Source organism: Manihot esculenta, chromosome 3 (genome assembly GCF_001659605.2).
Source record: "Manihot esculenta cultivar AM560-2 chromosome 3, M.esculenta_v8, whole genome shotgun sequence".
In the NCBI taxonomy this organism is placed as follows: Eukaryota; Viridiplantae; Streptophyta; class Magnoliopsida; order Malpighiales; family Euphorbiaceae; genus Manihot; species Manihot esculenta.
Genome location: NC_035163.2, coordinates 3,353,019 through 3,373,001, shown reverse-complemented (window position 1 = coordinate 3,373,001; position 19,983 = coordinate 3,353,019). Strand labels below are relative to the sequence as shown.

The window sequence follows — 19,983 nt, the reverse complement described above, 5'->3', positions numbered from 1 at the left end:
AATGCTCTAATTTTCAAACAACAACAATGACTTTTTTAGAAGTTCTGAATAAAGCAAGAAGACGTTGCTTAGATTTTTTTAAAAAACCTGGACAAGCCCCCAAAGCAAGTTATCACCCTAAACTATTAATGTTTCTGACCTTTTTTTTTTAAGTAAAAACATTTATCTGATGGATATTCGATAGTTTTAAGTATTTACATGATCTAGATATAATTTTTTTTCTAAATTTTTTTTAATCATTTTTCTATTTTATTTTTTTACTAAAAAATATAAACATTTTCACAATTTTCTAAATTCAATATTATCATTTTTTCCCCTTTATTCCTTAATTCTTTCACATTTTAATAGTAGATTAGTAAAAAAATTATTAATTTTAGACAGTAATATAATATTATAATTTTGTAAAAAATAATATCATATAATAATTTAATTATTTTAATTTTTAATTACCATATAAAATTTTTAAATATTATACAAATATACATGGAAGGACACTAATGGCGTATATTAAGATAATTTTTATCCATATTTACTTAAGTTTGAAATCTATTTTATTTCATTATTGAACTTTAATTTTTTTTAACAAAATCACTCCACTTAAATTTTATAAAATAATTTTTTTTATATGATGCGACTAAAACAAAATTGTATATTGATTGGCTAATCTGCAAAAAAAAAAAGAAAAATTCAATTTATTTCAGCCACATAATCAACTTTATTTCAGCAAAATCTATTGAATTCTATTTTGTTTATTTGGATTAAAATCAATCTCTTGTCCCTTTCTCTTAAAAATAATTTTTTTTTCTCTCTCGAAATGGTCAGCAATTCACGAGCTGCCGCTCAGGTTGTTGCTACCAATTAGTGCGTTATTATTTCTTCCACTCCTGACAGTTGTCAATGAAGCATATATCAAATCCGAGTAATGAGCAAATGCTTCAATATATAAAAAAGTTACAGGTTACTTTCGAGCAATACAAAATTCGGGGGAGGCATCTTTCTTGACTTTCAGGGGAAGGGCTCTTATACGACAGTTTTAACAGCAGATTTTAAATATGACTTGAGAAATAGGGCAGTCATCATTGATGGATAAGAGCAAGCGAAACGACGTGAACGGAGAAAAGCCAATTTAATTTAACTGTGTCATAGATCGTGAGGACAACTATCATATTCAAATTTGAAGAATCCAAGACCAGTAGGGGATTTTTGATATAATATAACAATCGCCCAAAATGAGCCATGAGCTGTCAATTGAACCATGTGGCAAGTATCTGATAAGCTGATACACGGTCCCACCCATGGAAAGAAATCTAAATACCATAACACTTGACTCTTCATCAAGACTCGCCCTCTCCTGTAGAGGTCGAGTCTTCACATAATGTTACCATTAACAAGTACGATCCAGCAGATCTCCATTATACCTATAATTACAGAATCACTGATCAATAAGCCGGTGGGATTTCCCATCATTTAGCTGGCACCAGCTAGATTTTCAGATAATACTATAATTAATTTCGTCTTTTTACAATATAAAAACTAAGGACCACGGAAATAAAGGTAAGCAATTCTAACACTACTACTCTTAAATTCTAAACAATTCATTATACTCGGCTCATTATTCAGTTTACTGACTTAAATGTCGAAATAGTTGCAGTAGGTACCAACTACCTCACATTCTTTTTCTTGTAGAATTGACCAATTACGATATAGTTCTATTTCAACCACATCATTAACTTTATTTTAGCAATTAATTAATAGCCATGCTTTTAAAAAAAATATAATAATTTATCTAAAATATTTAAATACTATATTTATATATTAGTATTAAATAATATAAAAACTATGTTATCTTTAAATTCTTAAAGTGATAAATAATTTGAAAGAAATTTTTTTTTTAAGTGAAGGTTATCATGAAAGGGAGGTAGTAATATTTTTATAAGAAGAAGTATTTTTTTAGGGAGATTTATAATTTAATCCTTAAGTATTGCCATTATTAACAAGTCAGTCCTTATATTTTTAAAAACCTATTAAAATGTCCTTATCTTTTCTTTTCGTCAATGAAATAGTCCTTCCGTCTATTTTTGCCGTTAAAAATAGAGTAAATGACTAAATTACCCCCCATTCTTTTCTTCCTCCTCCTCCTCCTCCTTCCTTTTCTTCTTCATCAATTCTTCCTCCTTCTACTTCTTCTTCTGCTTCTGCTTCTTTTGCTTCTTCTTCTTTTTCTTCTTCGGCTTCTTCTTCTTCTCCTCCTTCTTCTTCTTGTTCTTCTTCTTCTCCTTCTTTTGCTTCTTCTTCTTCTTCTTCTTCTTCTTCTTCTTCTTCTCCTTCTTCTTCTTCTTCTTCTTCTTTTTCGGAGGAGGAGGAAGAGGAGGAGAAGGAGGAAAGAAAAAATAGGGACTATTTCGTTGACAAAAAGAAACGATAAGGACGTTTTAATAGATTTGAGAAAAGATAGGGACTATTTCGTTGACAAAAAGAAACAATAAGGACGTTTTAATAGATTTCTAAAAATATAGGGAGGGACGATTTCGTTGACAGAAAGAAATGATGATGAGGGACTATTTCGTTGACGGAAAAAGAAACGATAAGGACATTTTAATAGATATGAGAAAAGATACGGACTATTTTATTGACGAAAAGAAACGATAAGGACTTTTGAATAGATATGAAAAAAGATAAAAATATTTTAATAGATTTTAAAAATGTAAGAACTAACTTGTTAATAATAGTAATATCCAAATACTAAATAAATAGTTTTATTTGAGAGTAAAATTGGATTTTAAAATTTTTCTCTCTCCTCTTTTATCTAATTTTAACGGAAAAGAGGACGGAATGATTATTTCGTTGACGGAAAGAAAACATAATGACGTTTTAATAGGTTTCTAAAAATACATGAACTGACTTGTTAATAATGACAATAGTTAGGGACTAAATTGTAAATCTCTCTTATTTTTATATAAATTTATCCGCATCTTGTTATATTGAAAAATTTATGTGCACGCACCACGTGTATGCACTCGATCAATTTAAAACTGACACATTATTTAAAATTAAAAAACAATCTAAAATATGATAGCGCTAGCATGATGTTCTAAATTTTAATGGGTTGAATATCCAAATTAACTTATAGCCCTAAGAATATATAAGAATTTTTCTCCCTAAGAATATATAAGAATTTTTCTTATGTCATTTATTTTTATTTCTTTTTTCCGAAGAGTGTCATCTATGATATAATCATGTTACTCTATAATATTTCTGAAAGGACAGAGCCTTAAGCCTTTTGCCAGTTTGATCCAATAGAAATCTGTGAACCATCCCTATTCATGATGTGCCGTTCTTGTCAAACATCCTTTTTCTTCATTGGGTCCCCAGCCTGAAACGTCCATCTCAAAATATTAATAATAATAAAGTTATAGTAAGCTTTAATTTATATGAAAAGAGCTTTATAATTTATACACTAAACTATTTATACATAAAATTCAGATTTAGAAATTTCTTTCTTTTTTTATATAGTCTTTAAAAATACAGTTTAAGGTTAATTTATTTTATTAAATATAGTATTAGAGTTAGAGTTTTATTCGAATTATTTGAAAAAAAAGAAGAATTAAAATGCAGTTGTAGTGAAAGTATAGCAAAAGGCATTGCAAATAGAAGAAGATGGCTGGTGATTTCAAAAACTGAAAATGAGACATGTCATTGCAAATACACTTGTGCTGCAAATGAGCATTTGGAGTTCTTCTCCGATCTTAAGATCCCTTCACAGGAAATGCCAATGGAAGTGCTGGTGCTGCAGACCCAGCATAGCTTAAATTAACTTGTTGAGGCAGAAGATTATATTCAATCTTAAGCTCTTCAAAAATTTTCTTCATCTCCAACACCAACTCTGATCTTCTCTTTGTCCTCTTTGCAAGATAATGAAAGTTTACTGTATGATTAACATACAGAGCTACCTTCATCTTATTCACATCCTCAATCTCCTTGAACTGTACACTGTGATCAGCTCGCCACTTTCTCGGATTTATCTCCAAATACCTGTACAAATATCTCTCTGTTAAACCAGATTAAATTCATATGATCATGATTTATAAGGTTGTTGATGACTTTACTTTGTTATTTTGTCTTGCAGATCATTGATAATTTGCATTGGTGTGCGAAGACTGATAGCAAATTCCAAAGAATCAGTCATTGGTGGGCTCCTGTAGAGATTGCTGATTGGCTTCAAAGCTAAAACTGAATTTGGATAGTATACCTTCTCCCCATCATTTTTCAGAAAAGTTGTAGTCAATATGTTCATCTCATCAACCACCATCTGATGAAATTTAATTCCTATTTAGTAAGACAAACCCACAATACTAGGAAGACAAGCACGCATTAAGGACTTGCCTGTACGCCATCAATGACACAACGATCACCAACATCAAAGGCATGAACAACGAACACGAAAATTACAGCTTCGAAAACATTCTTCGCAGTGTTACCGAACATGAAAACCACCAGCAGTAGTTGAGAAGACATGAAAACGAGTAATTTGGTGGATAAAACCTCCATGAAAAGCAGCCACACAACCGCAATTATAAACAGTATGATCACAGAAACAATCACGTTCAACTCGTCAATGGCTGTTTTGCTGTGTTGTAAGGTGCTGTTCAGCGAGTCATGGTCCTTGTAAATTTCAACCTGCAGTATAATTGTCAATTGTACACACCCAGCTCAAGCAAAAGAAGATAAATCATGACCCATGAGGATTCAAGTTTATAGGAAAAAGGAATCAATAAAAATCTTACCACCCAGTTCCTGAAAACTGATTTCTTGATCCGTTTGTCTTGTTCTGTATTGTTCTGTTCAGCTCCAGGGATGTGCTGTTTATCTTCTGCCACCCCTTCAAAATGCTGAATCACTTTCTCATCATCCACAGATGTCACTAGCGTTTTGAAATCCATGAACCTGCTAGTTCATCAAACAGAATTAAAATTAAAAAAGGGAGATTATATAGAGCAGAACAGTGCTAATGAATTAAAATTTTCCTTGCTTACCCATCTTTATTATTTGACCCTGCAAGCCTGGTGAAAATCTCATCAGAAGCTATCCTTGCTCCTGCCTCATCAGTGATCTTTTTGACTTCATCAACATCAGAATGGACATAGAAAAGAGGAACAAGCATCTTTCCACGAATTGCATCCATTATTTCTCTCATAGTCTCGACAGAAACCTTATCTTCTTTCTGTATCCCAGAATTGGTGTTCTTCACGACAGAAACCTTATCTTCTTTCTGTATCCCAGAATTGGTGTTCTTCACGACAGAAACCTTATCTTCTTTCTGTATCCCAGAATTGGTGTTCTTCACGACAGAAACCTTATCTTTTTTCTGTATCCCAGAATTCGTGTTCTCTATCTTCATTTCTGATAGAGCTCTTAGTACCTTCCGATTACGTATTGCCTCTTTAATCTTGGAAAACAATTTCGTTGCATGGACTGAACCTATTAACTTAATCAGTAAAGTTTTCAGTAGCCATAGTGTAGATCCTATGAGACAACCTGCGAGACCTCTGGTCACCTCTCTCTTGTCCCCATGATTAAAGAGCAAGCCCCAAGCTAGAGTAACAAGACCTAACCAAATAAAGAACAGAGCGCTCTTCTTCACTCCGTGAGCAAAGTAAATAACTTTCTCATCAAGCCAAAACTTCCAAATCAAGGACATGAGAAAATTTGTGATCAGGAAACCAGCCAATCTACCGCAGACAATAGCCAATAATAGCAAACACCATTTCCATATTTTAAAACCCCAAATCATGGAGTTCTGAAACCTATCTGCCGTCAAGCTGGCAATCAAAAGCCCCATAACGCACAAAAACGCAGTTGTCTCGACGGATATGACGATCTTTTCCCATGACTTCATACCTTTCTTTTGGGTTTCCTCCTCCTTGTTGGGTAACGGCGATACAGGTAACTTCTTTTTCTGGTCGGTTGACTCCGAATCATCGGCTGGAGGCGTAGCTCTAAGGGGTTTTGAATGTGGAGAGCTGGTTGCTGACTTTCTTTGAATTAGAGAACTCGTTGGAGACTTACTGGAAGTTGAGAACAATGGATCTCTGTCTCCAAGATTCTCAGTCTCTCTAGACTGAGGAAGTGAAGATCCCATTTGGGAACTCAGTAAGATGACTGCATCTTGAGTAGCATCAGAGATTTGGATGCTGAAATCATCGGCTCTCTCTGCCATTGTTCTTGCTTGCGTTGGAGAGGAAGCTGCGAGTAAGGATTTAAAGAGTGAGGAAACCAGTGGAGAGATGGAAGGAGGACTAAAAAAACATTAATAATTAGACTCTACTCTACCAGACCATAGCGTTCCCATTTAATATGAAGGGACACAAGACTTCTCTAACAACCCTGTAATAATTAGGACCAGGCCAGGAGCCAGGTTCGAACAGGTTGACAGTTCAAGATGATAAATATATGAAAACAAAACGTGACATTTTACCTTAGTACAATGCTGGTCAATAACAAATGCTTATATAATATTAAAAAATATAAATAATGTTTCATGTGCATGGACTTTATTATTTGTTTTTTGTTTTTTTATCAAAATCATAAAATTAATATCACTTGTTATAAATAAATACTTATAATTTTTTTATTATTAACAACTTGCAAATTGGTGTTTAATTTTCTATGGGGGATCAACGACTTCTCTGTTTGTTTAATATACAAGTCAACATATTTGCTAATAATTAATTTAGTTTCATGAATTAATTAGTTAATTACCGTAAATGAGTTTAATCTGCTAATTATATTAAAAAAAATATTAATTCTACTTTATACGTTTAATATTTATTTGTTTTTTTAAGTATATTAAATTAAATTTTGAGAGATTTCAGATTTAATTTTTAATTTTTTATTTATTTTATAATTTTTATTTATTAGTTTATTTTATTTTTAATTTAAAATGAATATAATTAATTGAAACGAAAGGAATATATTTATTTATTCAAATCAATAAAAGTAATTAATAATTTTAATTTTTTAAAATAATTTATAACAATTTATCTAAAATTCCCTTTAAATGGTTATACTTTTTTATGTATTAATTTTAAATAACTAAAAATTATTAATAAGGATACAGATGAAACATAAAAATCAATGTGATCTTAAATTTTTTAATAGATAATATGAAATAAAAACCATTTCAAAAAAAAATATGAAATAAAAAAATCTTTAAAATAACCGTTATTATGAGCTGAAGATAAAACGACTTCGTTTATTTGTAAAAGATATTTTATATTTAGATAATATTTTTTATAAAAAATATTTTATGAAAAATATTTTTCAATAAAATAATTTATTCTCTACCATTTAATTTTAATTTAAAAAAATATATTAATAAATTTATATATGAAAATTTTAATAAAATTTTTACAAAATATATAATTACTTAATTTTATCTTGATAAGAAAAATATTTTTTATTAATTAAATTTCTTTTAAACATAAAAAGATAAAAAAATATAAAAATATTTTTCATAAAACAAACCAATTTTGGCATCCATGAATTCAATTGAGATGTGTTGCGTAGGGTATGCCGGTTTGATTTAAAATCAGTGATTTATATATTTTTCAAATTAAATTAGAATCAGTTAGAAATAATTTTAATTTTTTATGGTTTCATTTTTAGCGTTTCAATTCAATTAAATTTAAATTATAAATAATTAATTCGATTTTAATTTTAAAAAAAATAAAAGTAAAAGACTTAAATAAAATGTAAAAAAATAAATATAAATATTAAATATATTAAATAAATGTTTTATTAATAAATAAATTATATAAAATGCATTATTTACATATATATAAAAAATAAAATAATATTACATTTAAGTGTAATAATATTTTTTATAAGTTAAAAATACATTTAAACTTAATTATTTAAAAGCATCTTCTCTCAAAACTTCTCCTCTATCTATCTTTTTCATCAAAGGTTTCATGGTATCAGAGCTAAAAAATTTAGTTCACCTCTAAGTGGCAGATCTACCACCTTACTTTGATGACTTTCTGGAAATAAGTTAGTCTCACCACCTAATCCATTCTCCACGCTGGCGTTCGATCTACTTTCCGGTGAAGCACCGCCTTCAAATTTGTCTCCATGCGCCGCCCCAACCAGCCCGTCTCCGGCCATGCACCGGCGTTTGCACCCTCTTTCAGCTACCGTTTTACGCCGGCGATTCTTCCTCGTGCATCATCCAACGACGGCGACTCCAACCCAGTAGGTCCGGCCGCTTGTTCAGCTCGCCTTCACACGCCCTTTGTGAACAGTAATGTCAGATTTACTGTTCACAGCGTGGGTCCTTTTTCTTGGCAGATTCGGCTATTCTTTTTGTAGATTTGGATCCCTACTCGGTTTCTTATTGTTTCATAATCTCTCCCGACATGTCTAAGAAGCAAAACACTCTTAATATAGGTTTTGAGTCTCTTAAAGCCTTTTTTTCAATTGCTACGGTGAAGTTACAAGGGAGTAATAATTATGTGTCTTGGACTGCATCTGCAGAATTATGGTTTGTAGGACAAGGGTATAATGATCATTCAATAAAAAATGCCACTGATAGACCCAACTGAGTTAAAATTTATACTCAACTATATAGTCTTTTATGGCATTCGTTAAATCCAAAATTGCTTACTTTGTTTCAATCTTGCAAAACTTGTTGTAAGGTTTGGACTAAAACCAAAACATTATATAGGACTAAAGCCAAAACATTGTATAATAATGATATACAACGCATTTATAAGGTTGTGTCAAATATGGTTCACTTACAACAAAATCATCAGGATATGAATAATTACTTGGGTCAAGTAGAAACTCTGAAAAATGAATTTAATTCTCTTATGCCTGATGATGTTGATACGCAAGAAGAACAACGTGATAAATTTTTTTATGATTTTGGCATTATGTGAAAGATCAAATTTTCAGTGGTTCAGTTATTCCAACTTTAGAAGATATATCAGTTAGGCTCTTACGTATTTCCCTTAGTAAGAGTGATGCTACAGATATGAAATTCTCAGTTTTGGCTGTGCAAGGAAATCAAGGACAAGGAGGCAATCGCAAAGGTAAAGAGAAGAAGTTTCATTGCTCCTATTGTGATAAGAAAGATCACACACATGATGCATGTTGGGCACTACATAGCCGACCACCACGGCCCAATCAACCTGATAATACTGGCAAGTCAGTAGCTCATCTTGCCCAATCTAATGAAGAATGCTTGCTTCTACAATCTACCAATAAATCTCAGGACCTAGATTCAATTGCTTTAATTGGAGAGGACTATAAAGAATACTTGCAGTTCTAATGAGCTAAGCAACATCCTCCATCTTCCAGCATTGTTTACTCCGTTAATTCCTTTACTTGACTAACTAAGTTTTCACCTGTTAGTCCATGGATCCTAAACTTTGATACTTCTGATCACATCTCTGGACCGGAGTACTGGGAGAATGATTGAAACATGATCTGAGTCACAAGGATTGTACCACATTTCAAGTTGTTTTTGTTTGTACCACGTCTGCTGAGCTTATTCATAACCGTTTGGGACATTTTAGTCTTCTCAAATTGCAGAAAATCGTCCCCAGTCTTTCTTCTGTGTTCTTTATCATGCGAGTCATGTCAACTTGAAAAACAAATTCGGGCTTCATTGTCCAAGCGAGTTAATAATAGGACCACTTCGATATTTGACATTGTTTATTCAGGCATTTGGGGTTCAAGTCGTATCACTACAATTTTGAGATTTCAGTATGTTGTTACTTTTATTGATAATTATTCTAGTTGCACTTGGCCGTTTTAATGAAAAATTGCTCTGAGTTATTCTCCATTTTTCAAAAAAAAAAATTTAATTATTTTGAGAATTTAATTTATTTATGTATCAATGGAAATAATTTAATAAAATAATTTAATTTAAAAAAATAAAAAATAAATAAATAAAAATATTTTTTCTAAAAAAACATAGAACGACTGTAATTAAATGATACATACAAGTTTTTTTTTTTATTTTTTTTATTTTTTTTATTTTTTTATTTTTTTCAATTCATCTATAATTGTTTTGGGAGTAGAAAAATCAATAGTAAATTCCACAGAGTCGCTCATCGGTGGACTTCTGTAGAGGTTGCCGATGGATTTCATGATTAAGACTGAATTCGGATAATATATTTTCTCACCATCAGACTTTATTAAGATTGTCATAAATATAATCATCTCTTCGACCATCGTATGTAAAGTCTCTATGCATGATGATTAATAATATAAAATATACTTCTTCAAATAAATTTATATGTATTCTATCAATAAGATATTATTAATTTAAATTTAAAAATAAATAAATAAACAATAGAATTTATCCAAACTCCATCAATTATGTAACTATCACCGTTATTAAATGAGTGTACAAAAACATAAAAATAATGGTTTAAAACACAAATTTTGCAATGTTTTCGGACATAAAAGTTAAGACTGTCAAGTTTAGATGTTACAAAAACAAGCAATTTGATTATCAACAACTCGTGTAAATCAATTAAACAATAACAATAGCATCGAAAGGATCAAATTTAACTCATTTCAAAAGTTAGTTCAAGTGATAAGTGAGTCTGACTTAAATTTAACATGATATCAGAGTTTTTCTATCAATATTGGACTTCCTCTAAATATTTCACATTTTAGTATAGTATCAGACATGACAGAATGTATTGAATTTTATATCATTTTGAAATAAGAGTAATGTGTCATTTATAAGAATCATAGATATTTTCTCTTAATTTTTAAAGTGAGTTATGTCCTAATTTTAAAAGTGAGTTAAACCAACTTTAACAAAAAGCAACATGAAAGATATTTTGTTTAATTTGTCAACAGCAACTTTGCAATATTTTATTGTGCAGTTCAGCGATTCATGGATGTTATACACATCAACCTGTATAATATCAATTTCTGTTAAGCACAAGTTTAGCAAAGAATTTTTCCAAATGGAAAGAAAAATACATAAACTGATAGAAATCTGACCACCCATTTTCTGAAAAACGAACTTTTGATCCGTTTCTGTCCTGTGGACTTGTCATCTTCTGCTAGCTCTCGGAAATGCTCACTTCCTTGTATTTGACGTATTTCTGTAGGTCTTTCAAGTAGATGTACTGTGCAGGCCTGGAATTAACAAACTGTCATCATCAGAATTCAGAAATAAAAATTGCAATTACAAGACCAATGATAACTCTGAAAATCTATCTTGAGAAAGAAAAGCAGCACATTATCCTATCACAAAGGAATTTTCAAGGATGAATGAGAAAAAAGTGTTGAAGTTGATATGATTTAGAAAGAAAAAGACTAATTAATTGATTCAACAAAACAAGAAAATGTAATTGTAGAAAATTAAGTGGTTATTTTTAGAAGAAAGGAAGTTTGTGATGTCAATAAGATAAAGTATTTTTCCCCAGTAGACAATTCCTCTACGGCCGAGTCAGTAGCTTCTCATAGGATATTATTAATTCAATTGAAATTAAAGTCTTTAATTAAGTAATTTCATGCCCATTAGATTTTTCTTTTATTAATAAAAGCTGTCTTAAGTTTCTACTTCATCAAAATACTCCAGAGCTACATTATCTTCTGTTAAGGAGCACATTATCTTTTTTTTAATTCACGTGGATTTTCTTTAATTCACTCAAAAATTTGGTAAATTATTTTTATTATAAAAAAATATTATTTCAAATTGTATAGATAATTAATTATATTTGAATATTGTGCCTCCTTTAATAAAAAAATCCAGTGAAATATATTTCTTATAAAATGCAGCCTGCCAGTCAGCTGTTGGGTATCAATTTTGCTAACGTCATGCTTGACCTTGCTGGATTATCATCTATCATCGTTGTTCACAATCGTATCAACTGTTGTATTTTATTTTTTTATATTGTACTTTTTGTCCTCATTCTATGGTTCATTTCCTAGGAATTCAATGTCTATCAATTAAGTCGTTAAGCAGCCTACCATCCTTTTGTCTTCTTTCTAAACCCTTAGATTACAAGAACTTCTCTTTCTTTAACTGAATGACTACCACACATTTTAGCTTACCTACATAACATTATTTTAATACTGACACATTTGTTTTCTTTTAAATATGGCTTCTCAATTCCATTCAAAAATTGCTTAATTACCCATTTTTCAATCCCAAAAAACAAAATTCAATATGGGTGATTCTCTGAAACCCAGCTTGCCAATGCTGTATTATGGTCTTGTAATAGTTGGGATTGCAGCTGTAGTCTTAGCCATTTACAATCTTATCTTCCTCAAGTGCACGAATCGTCGACGTCGGGAACAGTCAGCCCAGAGACCAACGTGCTTCATAGCGGCAACAGCAGGTGGCGCCAGTCTAAATTCGTCCACTTTCAAGTTCAGGAAGGATGATAAAGTGGGCGCCCAAGGCCACGGAATCGACTACGAATGTGCTGTTTGCTTGTCGGCTTTTGAAGAGGGAGAAGAGATCAGGCAATTGCTAGGATGCAACCACTACTTTCATGCTTCTTGTATAGACATGTGGCTGTTTTCTCACTCTGATTGCCCACTTTGCCGTTCCCGGGTCGACGCTGCTTCCTCTTGCCGGCGACATGTTGTGGCAGATACGCCTGAGGACTCTCGAGAAAATTTGCCCGGTGAAAACCTTCATTTGATGCCCCTAGTCTAGACTTTTGGCTGTATTGCTAATCGGGTTGTCCTCTCCAGCGCCGGAAAATTCTTGGGATTTTTTTTTTTATATCTTACTATAATAGTTAATTTAATTGGAATTTGCGCCTGGCTTGTGTTCAATTAAAGACACGAGCGCGATGATTACTAAGATTGTTTGGTTTGGTGAACCATTTTTCAACAGATGCGTATTAAGTTGAGGCTGTGCTAATGAGTCGATACGGACAGCCAAAGCAATCCACTTTGTACATAGAATTTACTTGAGTCTTGGTGCAAAGTTGGTCGGTTGACTGTAAGCTGCAGCCTAAATTGTTTATTTTGTTTCGGAAACGCACTAAACTATTAAGGATTTAAATATTTTTAATAAAATAGTATTTAATTAAATTATATTGTATTTCCTTTCATCAGATTTTTATCATATCAAGTGTTAATGGCTTTTATCGTATCAAGTGTTGATGGCTTTCAATAGCTGATCTCGTTAACTCTATTCCAAATCTAATTACTCATAATATCATGTGCTACTATTTTTTAAGACTAATTACAGGGATTAAAGACACTCTATTTTCTTTAAGGCATTAAGAGTTTAGCATGTAATTTTCTAGCTGTCGCATTCAATGATCTATCATTGTAACAAATTATCCGTCCATGGCTGCTTCTGTACTCAATACTGGAGGTAAACGTGGTCACACTAATTTTTAACTACTTTTCAGCTGCTGTGATCTTCTGCCCTCGCTACTTTTTCGGCAGCAGTAATCAAAAGAACTCGTGATGACAAGCAACATTCAATGTCAGACAGGCTAGAATTGGCAAAACCAGCAAACGCATACAGGTTTGAATACAGACAAAGGGGAAAAGTTAGTTATTTTTTCATATGCATTGCAGAAATTTGTGTACAAATACGTCCAAAAATACATTTTATAGCCATTAAAAAAAATTATTTTGTAGAACTTCCAAATCAGGAGTTAAAAATCCTGGAACAATTATCACTGGCATTCCGCAGACAAAACTATTGTTTCATAAATATTTTACAAGTGTAACAAGATATAGATTACATCCTTCTTAAATTATCTAACCTTGCCTGTAATTCACTATCTATCCCACTGTCATCATTCCCAGTTGTTTCCACTTGTGCAACCTTGCCCTTTGCAGCTGGTGCAGCTACAGCAGATGATGGTGCATTCACAAGCTGCAAGGTAACAAGAACAAAAAAAAGGGTCATTATGGTTTGATTCATCTTCATGCCCAAGTGCATGTAAAACAAAAAGCTGTCACAACAGAATACCTCTTGATTGATGTCGATTCCAATTTCATCAAGGACCTGATTCACCAGTTCTTCTGTTTCTTCCTCTTCCTCGTCCCCTTCCAAAGCATCATCAATTGCATCTCCCATGACCTCAGTCACCATTTCCATCCTCTCATTCTGCCTCTCAAACTCTTGCATAATTTTCTGCAGTGATGGCAAGTTCATTTGCCTATTCATCTGGCCCATTGCCTTTGTCACACCTTTCATCGCCTCCCCCATTGCTTGTGTTGATTTCAAGGTCTGGAAGGTATTTCGAAAATTCAATTCACTAAATCATTAAGAAACATAAACAAAAGAATCTTTAAATTTCTACAAAAGCAAAGTTAGTAAATTTGAATATTTAACAACACTGCTTATCTCAAGACACAGAGAAGAGGTGGAATGAACAGTTCCATCAGATCAATATTTTATACTTCTTTTTCTATAGACTTTCCAGGTATTAGCTCATCAAAATTATACTTAAAATGTCGCTTGTATTCTCAATCAGATACTGCAAGCAGATGGAGCTTTTGATTTCTTAATTTGAGTTGCTAGACTGCACAAGTCTGTTTCTCAACAGATTAATATCAAGAAACAGATGATTTCTTGTGATCCACACCATCTATCCTTATCTTATTTGACGCTTCGGCATAAGTTACTTTTAAATGATGAATTTGCAAATTGCAACCTACCTATAAGACTTCACGGATTGCGTGCAAAGCCATCCCAAAAATAAAGCAATTTGTATTGTTGAGCAGATTTATACCACAAAACAAGGCAAAAACTAATTGTTCTTCCAAATAAGGGTCTAGAAGAAGAAACTGAGTTATTAATCAACTAAGTAATCAGCTGGTCTAATCTCAAAAGTCATAAAATAACCTAAAAGCTCATGAATCTTGTAAGGGCAGGCATCAGGCCTTAGATTGAACAGGGAAGAATAATGATGGTACCATCAAGCAAAACATACCTGAATTCTAAGAGAAACACCCTGAAGCTGTGACTTCAGCTTATAGAACTTTTCAATCTGATGTCTTGTCCTAATAAGGTCTTTTGCCATTATTTTCACAGCTCCCTGCAACATTATCCCAGAAAATCAAATATATATTAGGTATCAACTCCTTTTTTTTTCAAATTTTTTTTTTCTAAAAAAGGGATAAATGAAAAATATCAAGGAGAGCAGGGGGGAAAGACCTTAAACATACGAATTATCCCCAAATTAAATCCTTCCAGACAAGAAAAATTACAACAAATCCATCCATGATCAAATTTTAGCATTGCTTACCAGATTAATAACATAAGCTTGTATTACAATGAAATTACAATCAGAATATCCTCCTGAGTCCTGACTTTATCAATAAAACATCTAACCAATTGGTTCAACAATACAATTTGTGACACATTACATTAACAAGCTTTTACTTAAAGTACAATCAGGCTGATATAATATTTTTCTAAGACATCAATAATTAAATATTAACATTTCCAACGCAAAGTCATATATAATCACTAACAGAAACAAGAAACAACATGATATTACTAGTCAGATATATATATATATATATATATTATTTATTTATTTATTTAAAAGTATGTTTGGTCGTAATGAACATATAACAAAATGTATAAACTTTGAATTCTAGCACTAAGAAAAACATAATTACAAGGAAGCTATATTCTCCATCAGCTTAGACTCTGCGGATAAAAATAATTGAAACACCAAGAGAAGTTTAATGTTAAATAAACCAGAAATTAATCAGCAAAGAAATTGTAGCACACCATCTGTCCTTGCTTAGCACTTTTCTTTATCTCTGCAATTAGTTTCTTTTCTTGAGTCTGTAGACTTTGCCTCTCCCTTTCTATCTCTCTAATAGATTTATCCAGCATCCTCTTATTTTCCCGCAAAAGTTCTGAAAGACAAATCGTATCTCAGTTGAAATCATACAAAGAACAGTTTAATCGAAAATAGCCAATAATAAAACAATATTGTAATTGCATCAACTATATCAAATATTCTCATTCACTTAGAAAAAAAAATCAAAAAATCCGGATCAATTAGGCATGTCCTTGATCAAACTCGGTCTGAAAATAGAATCAAACGTCTCAATCATGTTTCAATTCGTATCAATAATCATAATCCTAACCAAACGGATTCAAACACCGAGCCCTAACTTAATCAAAGGCACAAACGAACGCAAAAACAGATAAAAACGAGAAGATCAATCAAATAAAGTAGGACGTAAAATTTAAGAAAAAGTAAAAAAGGAACCTGCGGGAGTTTTTCTCTTGCCGAAGAGGAAACTCATGTCTCAGTGCTGATGAACAATTCAGAATCTGCAAGCAGTGACCAGAACTGAAACGATCGAATTTTATGGCGTCTGAGATATTGAGAGATTGCTTGAAAGAGGTGCTAATCGTCGAAATGCTGTACTAGTCCAGCTTTTTTTCGTTCCTCTCTCGTCTCGTTTACGCGTAGACGGTAGAGGTTAAGGAATAGTCAGACAACCATTCGAAATCACACGTGGCCCATTATGGTAGGCCCCATTGCTTTTTCTCTGATTCTTTTCTGTCAGTAGAGATTAGTGGATTTGGCTCACTGATGCTATTGGGCTTAGGCCTTTTTGTTTTCATGCCATGCAAATTTTAAAAAGAGTACGAGGCCATTACGCCTATCCATGGGCTTTTCCGAGTCCCTTTCCATTTAAGGTCCCGTCGGGGTTGAGTTTGTTGAAAAAAAAAGGCTTAATTAAAAAAAAAAAGTTTATTCAGAGCTTTATAAAGTAAGATTTTATGATTTAATTTCTGATAAAAATAATTATATAGTTTCAACTGCTAGAAAATTGAGACTTTTTTTTCTCGTACCTTTTAAAAATCAATTAAAATTTTTTTTTATTAAGGTAAATTGTAATTTGCTGATAATAAAATAATAAAAATTAAAAATTAAATAAATAATCATGGTACAATATACATCTAAATTTGAGAATGAAAATTTATTTTCTGTTTAATTTTTCTTCTTTCTTAAAAATTCAGATTTTTATTTAAATTTTATTTTATTATTTTTTAGATATTAAAATTTAATAAACCAATAAGAGTTTATTACTAATTATAATATTTACAAATTAATTTTAAAAAAATAAAATGCATTTTAATTAAAAATATAAAGTTTAAATTAAAAAATTATTTTATTAATTAAATAAAACTTTAAGGATCAAATTTAAAAACATATGAATTAAGACGTATGTTTCACTAAATATTAAAAAATTATGATTAATTAGCAATATTTAACAGAACTACAGAAACTTTTTATTATAAATTAAATTTCATAATCCTATTTAAAAATGTTAAGTTAAGAACTCGATTCCGTAACTTCATTCCGTAACTTCCCTTTCAAATTAAGAACTCGATTTTGTTGATGATAATCAATCACATCAACGCAATTGGGACGAATAAGGTCCGATAATCTCTCTTGTTGTTTTTTTTGGCCTTTTTCCCGTCAAAGCGCGTATTGAAAATCAGAAAGGCAACGCGTACGCAGACATAATAATAACTTTACGCTGCCATGAAAAAACACGCAGTGAAAAGAGCGTCTTTTCATCTGACAAAATCGATTGAGTTGGCTTAAAGGTAAAAACCCCACGCGAGAAAATCACCTTTTCCACCTCATTTCAACTGACACGATCAACACATGAATTGCGGTGCACACGAGTGCATGTGGGGATGATTCGGCTTTTCAACAACATTCGCCACTGCTACACGCCTACAGTCCAGCTCATCACGTGCGCTGCTTTCCCTTGTCTTCTTGTTCCACGTGTGTACCTTCATTAACCTCTACTCCATTGCCACTGGAATTCCACGTATTTATATTCGTAATAGAAAATTTTACTTTCAATTATAATTTTCTTTTATTAATGCTAACATATATGTAATGAGTAATTCCAAGTTGGCTAAACTTAATAATAGGAAGGGGACAATAAGGGATTAAGCACAAAAACATGGGCAAGTGACAGCTTTGAGTTAGTGACGAATCTTAATTAGAAAAGTACAAAGCGTACAGCGTATACATGAACTGAAAGCAGTGGTTGGCAGGCAATGTATGTGACCAAATATAGCACCCATCGTCAAAGGGAAGTGGCGAGAGAGATCCTTGGGGCCGGTGGCTGGCTAATCCTCAAGTAGATACAGCCAGCCATGGGCTGGTTCTTGATTTAATGATTTTGAGCTGGAATCGTTAACTTAATTCGTCGGGCTTCACGTACCCTTTGAGCCAAGTTCGATTGAAAAACAGCTACATAGCAAAACAGTTATGAGCCAAAATGCTGTTGTCATGTCATGGATAATAATTAAAACTATAGGTTAAAATTATTAATTTTACTAGAAAAATATAATTTAATTGAAAAAAAACGTATATGATAAAATTATAACAAAATCAAAGGATAAAAAATTTTAGTGATTATCTATTATATTAATAAAATTCTAATTTAATTTATATTTTATTAATTTTTTAAAACCCACCTTAATTATTAGCATAATTTAGAAAAAAATATTTATTAGTATTATATTTAAGAATTAAAAAAATTAGAAAAATACATATTAAAAAGTGTAGAAAAAATATTTTATTATTTTAATATTTTTAAAACCAATAATAACTAGTATATTTAAAAAGATTATTTTTCTTGACAAAAGTTTTAAAAGTAACGTAAGCATATCATTTAGGTTAAAAAAAATTCGGTCGAGAATGACTCGAAATAAAATAAAATTAAATTGTTATTCTGGAATTTAATTAAAATTTTAAAGAAATACGTAATAATATAAAAAGTAATTTTTAAAAACAATTACTAGGGAAAAAGGGTCACTTAGCAATTTTGTTTTTCTCCCATGGCACAAGTGATTAAATATTAAAATGATAATGTTTAATTAGCAAAAAGAAAAAGTATAAAATAAAATTATAATAAAATTGAAGAATAGATATTTTTTGGCAATTAATTTTAAATTTTATTGACATGCCAATTCTGGAACAGTCTAATACTAGAGTATATTTAGAATAGTTTTAAAATATTAAAATTTAATTAAAAAAAAATATAAAATTATTTTAACAGTTATATATATATATATATTACTTTATTTTAAAATTAGCTGTTCAAATTGATGAATTTCGATTTTTAATATATATAACTTTATTTTAAAATTAGTGTTTCAAATAGATGAATTTTGATTTTAACTAAAATGTGAATGCTTGTTGGTTACCATTCAATTCATAAATCAAAATTATTAATCAATTTGACTTTAAATTTGAATCGAATTGAATCAATTTCGATTCTATTAGTGGACTGAAACGGACTATGGCTAGGACTATCCTGAAGGCCAAGGCACCACACCACATGGGCTTGTTAGAAAGTGGAATCCAAAGAGCACTGTTGGTATGGCCAAGATATGCTGTTTGGTTGGTGAGAAACACACCCACTATTGCTTTCTGGCCAAGTACTAGTGGAATTTGATTTTCCTTTCGTCTTAATTTTCTGGTCTTCAGTTGTTGAGTACTTATATGCTTCAACTCTAACCACTCTTTCAACCTTATCAGCCATTTTTCAACAGGAGCATGATGCTTCTTTTTTATTATGCGAACCAATAAAAATCTCGAAACTCACTCTAATAAATTTGATAAATCAACTTGATCCAAATTCCTGTTTCAATAATAGTCATTTAAATAATTTTGAATTTTTATTATATTAACCTTTTAAAATTTTTTCTAATTTTTTTTTTATCTTGATACTCTTAATTGTTCTGCAATACATTTGGATCAATTTGATATTTAATATGATCATTTTCTATATATTGTGATGACCATCAAATTTCTTATATGTGGACAAAGCCGATCCTTAAAGAAAAATATAGGTTCGAGATCCATCAAATACTTCTCAAAGCAATTCAGCCCAACGCAACGCATCCTAATCCAATGATGAGAATTAGGCAGGACATGTCACACGCGCGGACCCATCTGAAAGAAGTTTAGCTCA

At 31.3% G+C, this 19,983-nt stretch overlaps 3 protein-coding genes across 5 annotated transcripts; 1 reads left to right on the top strand and 2 right to left on the bottom strand.

Annotated features, from left to right (window-relative positions):
• Nucleotides 1–3,645: 3,645 nt before the first annotated feature.
• On the bottom strand, nucleotides 3,646–6,463 carry LOC110610463 (mechanosensitive ion channel protein 10). 3 transcript variants are annotated; one of them, XM_021750392.2, is made up of 7 exons: nucleotides 6,331–6,463; nucleotides 5,258–6,243; nucleotides 5,034–5,209; nucleotides 4,785–4,944; nucleotides 4,384–4,677; nucleotides 4,107–4,309; nucleotides 3,646–4,032 (listed from the first exon to the last, which is right to left on the bottom strand). In XM_021750392.2, exons 1-7 carry the CDS (start codon nucleotides 6,347–6,349, stop codon nucleotides 3,747–3,749), a joined length of 2,124 nt encoding a protein of 707 aa, XP_021606084.1. In that variant the 5' UTR covers nucleotides 6,350–6,463; the 3' UTR covers nucleotides 3,646–3,746. The 3 variants fall into 3 exon arrangements, with proteins under 3 accessions (XP_021606084.1, XP_021606086.1, XP_021606083.1); XM_021750394.2 differs by having other exon boundaries at nucleotides 5,354–6,243; XM_021750391.2 differs by having other exon boundaries at nucleotides 5,034–6,243.
• A 5,575-nt stretch (nucleotides 6,464–12,038) lies between these two features.
• Nucleotides 12,039–13,128, top strand: LOC110612102 (RING-H2 finger protein ATL1). Its single transcript, XM_021752766.2, has one exon. It carries the CDS (start codon nucleotides 12,197–12,199, stop codon nucleotides 12,689–12,691), a length of 495 nt encoding a protein of 164 aa, XP_021608458.1. The 5' UTR covers nucleotides 12,039–12,196; the 3' UTR covers nucleotides 12,692–13,128.
• Nucleotides 13,129–13,589: 461 nt separating this feature from the next.
• On the bottom strand, nucleotides 13,590–16,441 carry LOC110610519 (vacuolar protein sorting-associated protein 2 homolog 1). Its single transcript, XM_021750467.2, has 5 exons — nucleotides 16,239–16,441; nucleotides 15,749–15,879; nucleotides 14,940–15,044; nucleotides 13,973–14,233; nucleotides 13,590–13,876 (listed from the first exon to the last, which is right to left on the bottom strand). Exons 1-5 carry the CDS (start codon nucleotides 16,273–16,275, stop codon nucleotides 13,739–13,741), a joined length of 672 nt encoding a protein of 223 aa, XP_021606159.1. The 5' UTR covers nucleotides 16,276–16,441; the 3' UTR covers nucleotides 13,590–13,738.
• Nucleotides 16,442–19,983: the final 3,542 nt, after the last annotated feature.

What these genes read in the sequence shown, in the direction of transcription:
- LOC110610463 (XM_021750391.2), bottom strand. An exon ending in GGGTCAAATAATAAAGATGG is followed by an intron (nt 4,945 to 5,033) that starts GTAAGCAAGGAA and finishes ATGAACTAGCAG; the next exon opens with GTTCATGGATTTCAAAACGC. An exon ending in CAGTTTTCAGGAACTGGGTG is followed by an intron (nt 4,678 to 4,784) that starts GTAAGATTTTTA and finishes ATTATACTGCAG; the next exon opens with GTTGAAATTTACAAGGACCA.
- LOC110612102 (XM_021752766.2), top strand. Translation starts at nt 12,197, where the DNA reads ATGGGTGATTCTCTGAAACCCAGCTTGCCAATGCTGTATTATGGTCTT.
- LOC110610519 (XM_021750467.2), bottom strand. Translation starts at nt 16,275, where the DNA reads ATGAGTTTCCTCTTCGGCAAGAGAAAAACTCCCGCAG. An exon ending in GTGTTTCTCTTAGAATTCAG is followed by an intron (nt 14,234 to 14,939) that starts GTATGTTTTGCT and finishes AATACCTTCCAG; the next exon opens with ACCTTGAAATCAACACAAGC. An exon ending in GAATCGACATCAATCAAGAG is followed by an intron (nt 13,877 to 13,972) that starts GTATTCTGTTGT and finishes GTTACCTTGCAG; the next exon opens with CTTGTGAATGCACCATCATC.